The sequence below is a fragment of the Nicotiana tomentosiformis genome, chromosome 1, assembly GCF_000390325.3.
Source record: "Nicotiana tomentosiformis chromosome 1, ASM39032v3, whole genome shotgun sequence".
NCBI classification, from domain to species: domain Eukaryota; kingdom Viridiplantae; phylum Streptophyta; class Magnoliopsida; order Solanales; family Solanaceae; genus Nicotiana; species Nicotiana tomentosiformis.
The window spans coordinates 16,190,183-16,200,578 of NC_090812.1; the positions used below are offsets into that span (position 1 = coordinate 16,190,183).

Consider the following 10,396-nt stretch of genomic DNA (forward strand, 5'->3'; position numbering starts at 1 on the left):
CGGAAACACCTGGATCTGCACACGAAGTGCAGGGTGTAGTATGAGTACAACCAACTCAGCAACTAACAATAATAAATAAGGAACTGAAGATAGTAACGAGCTACACAATTATGGTTCATTTCCAGTAATTCCAGCAAAGAATAGACATGCTATCAAATCTGGCAATTTAATGTCAAATCAATTTTTTATACAGTTCATATTCATGTAATTCGTATATCAACAATCTTTCAGAGATTTCACAACAATGAAAGATAACAACTAAGTGCAACAACAAATGAAAATCAAGTACAACCTCTTAGGACAATAATCACTCACTGGACTCCCAGCCCTCATCACTCCCTCGGCTCCCAGCCCTCATCACTCACTCTCAATGGGTACCCGCGCTCACTGGGGGTGTACAGACTCCAGAGGGGCTCCTACAGCCCAAGCGCTATAATTTGCACGAACAACTCACATGCTGCAAGGACAACTCACGTGCCATAATATAACTATCTGGATCCGCACGGCCAACTCACGTGTTGCACGGCCAACTCATGTGCTATAGTATAATATAAGGATACACACGGCCAACTCACATGTTATAGTATAATATAAGAATCTGAATGGCCAACTCACGTGTTGCATGGATAACTCACGTGCTATAGTATCAATATCTCACAATCAGGCACTCGGCCTCACTCAGTCATAAATCTCTCCAGTCTCTCGGGCTCTTAATAATCATGAAATCAACCCTAACAATAATGATATGATATATCAATAATAACAACAGAGACTCAGATAAAATGTGCAAGTAAAAACTGAGACTGAGTACATATAGCATTTAGCAGGCAATTCAACAAGTACGCGATCTTTGTGGGTCCCAACAGTACTATCACATAGCCTAAGCATGATTTCTAACATGATTTACATTCAAATTTCTATCAACACATAGAGAGCATATAGCTAACAATAAATTATTCAACTTTACAGTTTTCCGGGACGGACCAAGTCACAATCCTCTCGGTGCACGCCCACACGCCCGTCACCTAGCATGTGCATCACCTCCAAAATAATCACATGATACCAAAATCTGGGGTTTAATACCCTCAGGACCAGATTTAAAACTGTTACTTACCTCAGAGAGTGAAATTCTTTACTCTGCTATGCCTTTGCCTCACAAATCGGCCTCTGAATGCCTCGAATCTAGTCATAAATAATTCATTTCAGTCAATAAAATTTATTGGAATTAACTTCATAAGAAATTGCTAATTTTCCATAAAAAATAGAATTTTAGCTCAAACAATCGCCTGTGTGGACCACGTCTCGAAACTCGACAAAAGTTATAAAATCCGAAAGCCCATTCAACCACGAGTCTAACCATACCAATTTTATCAAAATCCGACCCCAACTCGACCCTCAAATCTTCAATTTAAACTAAAAGGATTTTCAAACTTTTCCAACTTAATTCGCCAATTAAATGATAAAAATAATCATAGATTCGGGTAATTTAACCAATATTGAGTTAAGAACACTTACCCCGTTATTTTTCTTGAAAAACTCCCGAAAATCGCCTCTTCCCGAGCTCAAATCCGTCAAAAACTGATTTCAGAACTTAAACTCTCTCTCCAGACCTATCTTCTTCGCGAACGCGACAGGTCCCTCGCGTTCGCGAAGCACAAGTCGACTGCCCACAAATTTAACCCTTCGCGAACGCGACCGTGACCTCGCGAACACGTAGAACAAGGACTCGGGGGTCCCCAATAGCCTCACTCCTCTTCACAAACGCGACACCTCTCACTCGTTCGCGATGCACACACAGACCATACCTTCGCGTTCGCGTTCGCGTCCTCCCCTTCGCGGACGCGAAGAACAAAACCTCATACTCAGAAAATACTCTTCGCGAATGCGAGGGCCCACTCGCGAACGCGAAAGAGAAAATCAGAAAAATGCAGTAGCAGATATCAGCAATCTCACCAAGGCCAAAAATGATCTGTTAACCATCCAAAACTTACCCGAGCCCCTCGAGACCTCAACCAAATATACCAACAAGTCCTAAAACATCATACGGACTTAGTCGAACCCTCAAATCACCTCAAACAACGCTAAAACCATGAATTACACCCCAATTCAAGCCTAATGAACTTTAAAATTTTTAATTTCTACAAACGACTCCGGAACCTACCAAATCACGTCCGATTTACCTCAAATTTTGCGCACAAGTCATAAATGACATAACGGAGGCACTCAAATTTTCAGAATTGGGTTTCGACCCCGTTATCAAAAAGTCAACCCCCGGTCAAACTTCCCAAAAATTTAACTTTTGGCATTTCAAGCCTAATTCCACTACGGACCTCTAAATAATATTTCAGACATGTTCCTAAGCCCAAAATTACCATACGGAGCTATTAGAATCATCAAAATTTAAATTCGAGGTCGTTTACACATAGGTCCATATCCGGTCCACTTTTCTAACTTAAATTTTTAATTATAAGACTAAGTGTCTCATTTCACTCCGAATTCCTTCCGGACCCGAACCCACTAACCCGGTAAGTCATAAAACAACTATAAAGCAGTATTGTCTGAAATAGTTGACACATGCTTAATTAAACGGATAACAAAATATCAGATATTTCAGACAATATCTAAAAATATCAGATATTTCAGACAATATCTGAAAATCAAACTATGACAACCATATCTGAAAATAAAGAATAGATATGATCTTGTCATAGTCTTTATCGAACTTCTTGTGTCAAAATCATATCTATTCTCTAAATTAATTAAGCAGTATTGTCATCGAAAACCTATTTGTTTTTTGTTTTTTCCTAACGTCACTGAAAACCTAATATGCGGTTGGTTTTTAGAATACCAATTCAACATACATAATCCAATTACTTCTAATTAATTAAGTATTTCCCATGTAAACTGTTGCATCGCCCTAGCGAATTACCTTAATCTAATATGAAAAATAAAATTATCTAGTAGCCATTTGTTTTATAAAATAATGAACCTTTAGTCATCTCTGACCCTCACCATATATAATTCCAAATGACTTGATCTCCCCTTTTTCTCGCTATAAAGTTGGTTAGGATGACGCCAACCAGAATTGAACATGATGCTAATTTGGTTTCTATCATTCACTTTTCTGCTTTCGCAAAAATTTGGAATCCCTAAATATCTTACGTACATATCTTACCCATAGTTTTTTAGCCATGAGTTAGAAATTTTAGCTTTAGCCTTTTGATTAGCTTAACAACAAGTGATTAAAAATATTTTTTTATTTTATTCAAACACTATAAAATAGCTACTTAAAAGCACTTAAAATACGTCAATCCAAACGGGTGCATAATATCATTTCTTTCTTACCTATAGTTTGATGTAGACTAATGGCTATTGCTCAAGTGCAAATTTAATTAATCTTAAAAATTAAACTCATTAAGTTTAAATTGTAGATTTGTCTCTCAAATTTGTAGGTTTGGATGCTTTGCTTGCTTTCTTTGATCAATTGGAAAATTAGTACTTAAAATATAATGATCAATGGAATGAGATCGAGGACCAATCTGGATCTCGGAAATAGTGAGAATAAAATTTAGTCATGTAAACTAATTCCGTCTCATATTATCTGTCATGATTATCTTGTACGCGCTCCTTAAGAAAAACTAATTAGGATGAGATTTTCACTACTTTACCCTTATTCATGTCTTAATATTTAATCTTTATTCATTGGCAATTGAACAAAGTTAGGTGTTTGTAGTCTTCAAGGATAATTATTACTCCCTCCGTTTACTTTTACTTGTCCATTATTGATTTTGCACGTCCCTTAAGAAATAATAAATAAAGTGTATAATTTATCATGATACCCATATTAATTGGTGTATAGCCTTAATGGATTTGAAAAATAATTTGGAATGAGTAATTAATGCTAAGGGCAAAACAAAAAAAAAATATTTTTCTCTTGATATGCGAAAGTAGACAAGTAAAAGTAAAAATTTATTTTTAGAATAGTGGACAAGTAAAAAATGAACGGATGGAGTACTAAGGGTAAAAAAAGGAAAAAAATAATCAATTTTGTCTTGAATTTCTAAAATGATAAATAATTTGAGACAACTAATTTTAGTAACCACGTCTGATAATATGAAATGGAGAGATGAGTTGAATTGAGATTCTTTAGTTTCCTCTTAATTATTAACTGAATACCTCTTCCTCCTAGCTAGTTTCTTTAGAGTTTAGACCCTTCTCATCAGTTCGCGGTGGCCAAAAAACCATGATTTAAATTGCATTGTTATGAATATTAAATTAAATCCAATCGTAACCTTTATATATTAATGTTCAATTAGATCTCACAACCTTATTTTTGAACTTTTTTTAATAAGTTCTTCAAAAAGAACACCCCCCCCCCCCCCCAATTAAACACTATAATAAAAGAAGCCATCTTTTAGAGCTCTATAAGACTACATATAAACATGTTGTGGTAACAGGTGGTCCAATATGTGTATATATTTACACTAGGTAGACCCAAATTAATTATTTAGTATAGCATAACTTAGCATGAGGCGAGGCTACTTTCACGAGGAAAAATTAACTTTGATCACTATTTTCGGCTGTTATGATGTAAACATGTGAAAGTTTTATTTTAATCTATGGACGAACTAAATGGTGTTGATTTCTTATGTGTAGTACAAAGTTGGCAAAATAATATGCAGTGCCATAAAAAAGTTAGTTATTTGTAGGTATTACACACATAACTAGCCTTAGAATTGCGACGGTAGGTTTTTACTTGGTTTACTTCAGTCGAAGCATGATGGACCAGTTATTTAAATAAACATATAATCCCTCCGTTAACTTTTACTTAGTCCACTATGGATTTTGCACACCCCTTAAAAAATAATAAATGAAGTGCACAATTTATCATGATGCCCATATTAATTGATGCATATTTTTAATAGATTTGAGAAAATGATTTGAAATGAGTAATTAATATTGTGGGTATAACAAGAAAAAAGAAATTGTCTTCTCTTAATATGTTAAAAGTGATAAGTAAAAATTAAAATATATTTTTAGAATATTGGTCAAGTAAAAGTGAACGGAAGGAGTATATACCTCTTTAATTAATCAATCTCCTCTAGATCGCTACAATTAGTTTACTATAATTAATATTGAGCAGTAAAACAGCCAAATACTAATTAGTTTTTCCAGCTTTAAGTTTTTAATTTTTTTTAAAGGTCTATTATATTGCAAACTGATACAACGGATAATTAGTATAATCAGGGAAAGACAATGCAACTAGTCTCTCTTTTTTTAGTTTTCATTCGGTGTCATATAGTTATTTCAGGGTCAGACTAATCCGAATTCGCACTGAGAAGTTGACGAGATAGAAGAATAAATTCAGAGAATTTTTCTTTTCTATATTGATTGTGTGTCTTTCACTGTACAAGGAATGTGTATAAATAAAAAGAGAAAAGAATTTGTGCATAACTAAATATCAAATGTATCTTTATTGTATTGGCTATTCTATAACAAACAAAGAATAATATTTACAATTGTTATCTTTCTTTTATTCCCTTATATTGGGCTTTATAATGGGCAGACGGATAAAAGGCCCAAAAGAGTGATATGAGCTGAGTTGAGAAGGCCCAAGTCGATGAAACCATCCCATATATAGGAACAATCTAGAACATGCATGTGCCAAACATGTGCAATCAAAACAATACAAAAATATTTGGTCTTTACAGACAAATTAATTTGACCAAACCCTAGATTCAACTCAAATCCTCTTCTCTGTCAAACACCATCGAATAATCAGAAATTCCTTCGTCTCCAACACCCTTCCTCAAGTTGGAGGGGGATGCAAGAATACCCAACTTGCCCAAAAGTCTATGGTGAAGCGGCCCTGTGAGGGATTTTGTGAAGAGATCTGCCAACTGAGAAGAGGAGCAAACAAAGGATAGAGAGATCAGACCTGCAAGAAACTGCTGACAAATAAAATGACAGTCGATCTCCATATGTTTCGTTCTCTCATGAAACACGGGGTTCTTCGCGATGTGGATTGCAGCTTGGCTATCGGAGTACAAAGGAACGGGGAGATAAATTGGAATGGCAAGGTCATCCAAAATAAGCACAAGCCATGTGTGCTCTGCAACTACACGCCTCATTGAGCGATACTCAGCTTCAGCAAAGCTTAGGGCGATGGAAGTTTGTTTCTTTGACTTCGAGGAGACGGGAGAACCTCCAAGTGAAATGTAAAATCTACTATCGGATTTACGCGATTCAGGACAAGTACCCCAATCGGAATCACAAAAAGCGAGTAGCTGAAAAGAGGGTGACGAAGACATAAATAACCTAAGACTAGGGTCCTTGAGCAAATTTCGAAGTACAAGAAGGGTTGCATGCATATGAGGCTGCCGGGGATCCTGCATATATTGCTGAGGTTCTGCACTATAAAGGAGAGATCTGGCCTTGTATGGGTTAAGTAATTTAGCTTACCCAATAAATGGTGATACAAGGTTGGATCTTGAATAGGATCACCAGTTTTGGCCAAGAGTCTGATAGTTGGATCAGGTGGGCAGGAAATAGGGATTTTGTTCAATACATCAAATTCAGTGAGGAGATCCAATACAAATTTACGCTGGGACAAAATCAGACCTTCAGATTTTCGGAGTACTTCCATGCCTAAAAAATAATGTAAGGTCCCTAAATCCTTGATTTTGAACTCTTGGTTTAAAAATAACTTTAAAGCATGTAGTTCTTCAGTATTATTACCTGTTAGTAGAATATCGTCCACGTAGACTGCAACTATGGATATTGAGGAATCCATCTTCTTAAAAAATAGGGAGTAGTCATTTAAGGAATGTGAATAACTCTTAAAATTTAGAGTTGATGTTAACTTAGCATACCATTGACGGGAAGCTTGGCGTAACCCGTAAAGTGACTTCTTTAAACGATAAATTTAAGTAGGAGAAGAATGTGAAAAAACAGCAGGGAACTTCATATAAACCACTTCATTAACATCACCATGTAAAAATGCGTTATTAATATCTAATTGGTAGATCATGCATCCCCTTTTCACAGATATAGCAAGAATACATCTAATTGTAGTCATTTTCACCACTGGGAAAAAGGTTTCAGTAAAATTCACTCCTTCCCTTTGAATATCTCCTCTTACTACTAGCCGAGCCTTTAGTCTTTCTACGCTACCATCAGAATGGTGTTTAACCTTATACACCCACTTGCAAGGTAGTGCTTTTCTACCAGGGGTAGTTCCACTACTTCCCAGGTTTGATTTTGTTCAAGAACTTCAATTTCCTTTGCCATGGCTTCCTGCCAACCTGGGTGATATCTTCTTCACTGTAGCTGGTAGGCTCTTGAATACTAGACAGGGGATTTGGTAAATTCTGATTAGAAATAGAAAGACCAGAGAAAGAAAAATTAGGTGGTGTAACAGGGGAAAGGAAACAAGTAGTGCTCACATCTATAAGTTGAATAGCATTGCATATGCAATCTTTGAGATAAACTGGAGGATTATGAGGTCTAGATGATTTTATGATCAAATTGTCTATCATAGGTTCAGATGTAGAAGGTGAGGTAATAGGAACAAAAGAAGGTGAGGCAGTTGGAACAGAAGAATGCTGAATATGGGAAGATGTGAGTGAGAGAGTAGGAATAGGAGAAAAAGGGGTGGTAGAAGAAGAGATAGGGTCAGAGTTGGATGTAGGAGAGATGGGGTGTGCACTATCATTAGTAGATGGTGTGGGTTGTACTTCTAAGATTGAGTCAAACATAGTAGTGGTGGAATTAGGTATGGATGACAGAGGCAGAAAAGAATCAGGAGAATGCTGAGGTAGTTTAGAAGAGAAAGGAAAAACTTCCTCATGAAAAACAACATCGCTGGATATAAAAGTCTTCAAAGTCTTGAGATCTAGGATTTTGTAATCTCTTTTACCATGTGGATAACCCAGAAATACACATGGGATTGTCCTGGGTTGAAACTTTGTTCTATGTATGGAAAGGGTAGAGACAAATATAGACATCCAAAATATTTTAACTTTATGTAATCAGGTTTAGAATGAAAAAGAACCTCATAAGATATTTTAAAATGAAGAACCCTTGAGAGAAACCTATTAATGAGATATGTTGTTGTTAAAAGACAATCACCCCAGTAAGAAATAGGTAAAATTAGACTGAAAAAGTAGGGCTCTAGAGGTTTCCAACAAATGCTTGTTTTTTCTCTCCACAACTCCATTTTTGTTGTGAGAAAGCAGTACATGTAGTCTGATGTATAATCCCTTGGGAAAGAAATATTCTAACTGGGCAGTCCCACTCCCTAACTCAAAAGCATTATCTGATCTAATGGTCTTAACTTTTGTATGAAACTGTCTTTCTACCATAGCCAAGAATGATTTTAAGACTGAAAAAGTATTTGATTTGTTGATGAGTAAGTAGGTTCATGTACCTCTACTATAGTCATCCATAATAGCTAGAAAATACTTAAAAGCCATCATAAGTAGGTTTATTATAAGGGACCCATGTATCAGTATGAATTAATTGAAAAATATTCTTTATGGTTATGCTGATTGTGGGAAATGAAAGTCTAGATTGCCTTGCCATAATAACACAAGGAGAAGAAGAATTGGATGAAACAGAAACAAGAATAGTAGAAATGTTTCTCATATTACTGAAAGGCATATGGCCTAATCTATAGTGTCATAGCTTATCATTAACATTGGAAAGAGAACTAAAACAGGAATGTAAAATAGGTACATATTGTCCTAGATTAAGCTTCTTGCTAGAAAGAATACTATTGCTAGACTTGGATGAAATTATAGGAATGGCCGTTGTTGGCCTTGATTGAAGGATGTAGAGTCCTATCTTCTCCTTATAACCAATCTCCAAAGGGCTCTTCAGTGAAGGGCCCTGCAGAAAATATGAAGATGAAGTACAAAAAAATGGGTGTTTTAACTGTTACACAACTTGTGAACAGATAAAAGATTATATTTAATAGAAGGGATATACATGATATTTTGTAGTATTAGATTAGAAAACAGAGTGACTGAACCATAATGAGTTACAGAACTTTTTGAGAATTTGGTAAGTTAACAATTCTAGGCTTGATTAAAGGTTTAAGGACACAGAAAAATTTCCTGTTGTAGGACATATATTCTGAGGCTTCACTATCTAATATCCAAGACTGACTACTGATTTCAATGAAACAAGCAGGAGAATTAAAGAAGGAAGGTATACCAGCACAATTAGCATTTGCAAAAGCATCAGATGAAGTCCCTGTCACTTGTTGTCCAAACTTAACTTGCTGAAGAAGCTGAAGTAGTTGAGCTACATTCTCTTGGGTGAGTGATTTTGTCTCTAAAACACTGATTGCCTGCTCATTTTCATCAACTGCATTAAGAGTATTATTTGTTTGTATTGGTCCTTGGAACTTCTTCTGTCTTGTGGACTTAAAGTCTGTTGGAAAACCATGGATCCTGTAACACTTGTCTATATGTGTCCTGGCTTCTTACAGTAGGCACAAATGGTTGAACTCTTCTTAGAATCAATTGCACCCTTTTGACCTTTGTGTTTATTGTGTCTCTTCCCCTCCCTCCTCCCCCCCCCCCCCTTCCTGGCTGATTAGCAACAATAAAAGAAGTAGAGTCTCCTGGATAAGCAGGGGAAGCATGAATTTCTCTCTGCTTTTCATCTTGGATCACTAAGAAGTATGCATGTCCAATAGTAGGTAGAGGAGAAGATAACAGAATGTTACTTCTCACACCTATGAAGCACTTATTTAACCTCATAAGAAATTCCAGCAGTCTTTCATCTTGATGAGCTTTGTGGTTCTTTATCTTAGCTCCATAATCACAATCACATACACAAGCAGAAAAGGTGTTAAGAGCATCAAGCTCTTCCCATAAGATCTTCATCATAGTGAAATAAGTTGTAACACTAGAGTTTCCCTGCACGACAGCACTTAGTTCTTTTTGAAACTAGAAGAGTTTAGCACCATTTATGTGACCAAATCTGTCTTCTAGGTCAGCCCAAAGGTCTTTTGCACTTTGTGAATACAACACACTTTCTGATATTTCTTTGGAGAATGAGTTGAGAAACCAATAAAGGACCATATTATTGCAGCGTGTCCAAGCTCTTTGCAGCCCTGAAACAGCAGCAGGAACAACTAGGGATCTATCAATGAACATAGCTTGTTCTTAGTAGACAGAGCTATCACTACTGCTCTTCTCCATCCTCCATAACCTCTGCCATCAAACACAGAGGAAACGAGGTTTATGCCAGGATAATCTGAAGGATGGAGGTAATAAGGACGTACTGAATCAACAACACCAGAAATAGCAGTTCTTGCTACTATAGAAACTCCAGCCGCATGTGTGGAAGAACCTAATACATCGTTGGGCTGACTTTCAGTTGCCAT

The 10,396-nt window shown here is 36.3% G+C and overlaps 1 protein-coding gene across 1 annotated transcript; it reads right to left on the reverse strand.

Annotated features, from left to right (window-relative positions):
* Positions 1 to 6,925: 6,925 nt before the first annotated feature.
* On the reverse strand, positions 6,926 to 10,396 carry LOC138902415 (uncharacterized). Its single transcript, XM_070190294.1, has 7 exons — positions 10,199 to 10,396; positions 10,043 to 10,123; positions 9,492 to 9,926; positions 9,050 to 9,352; positions 8,737 to 8,889; positions 7,305 to 7,811; positions 6,926 to 7,192 (listed from the first exon to the last, which is right to left on the reverse strand). The coding sequence occupies exons 1-7, from the start codon at positions 10,394 to 10,396 to the stop codon at positions 6,926 to 6,928; spliced, it is 1,944 nt and encodes a 647-aa protein (XP_070046395.1).

Coding starts and splice junctions, on each gene's coding strand:
- LOC138902415 (XM_070190294.1), bottom strand. CDS start 10,396: ATGGCAACTGAAAGTCAGCCCAACGATGTATTAGGTTCTTCCACACAT. Junction 10,124..10,198: donor ATGGAGGATGGAGAAGAGCA/GTAGTGATAGCT, acceptor CTGCTGTTTCAG/GGCTGCAAAGAGCTTGGACA. Junction 7,812..8,736: donor AGCTTAATCTAGGACAATAT/GTACCTATTTTA, acceptor AAACTACCTCAG/CATTCTCCTGATTCTTTTCT.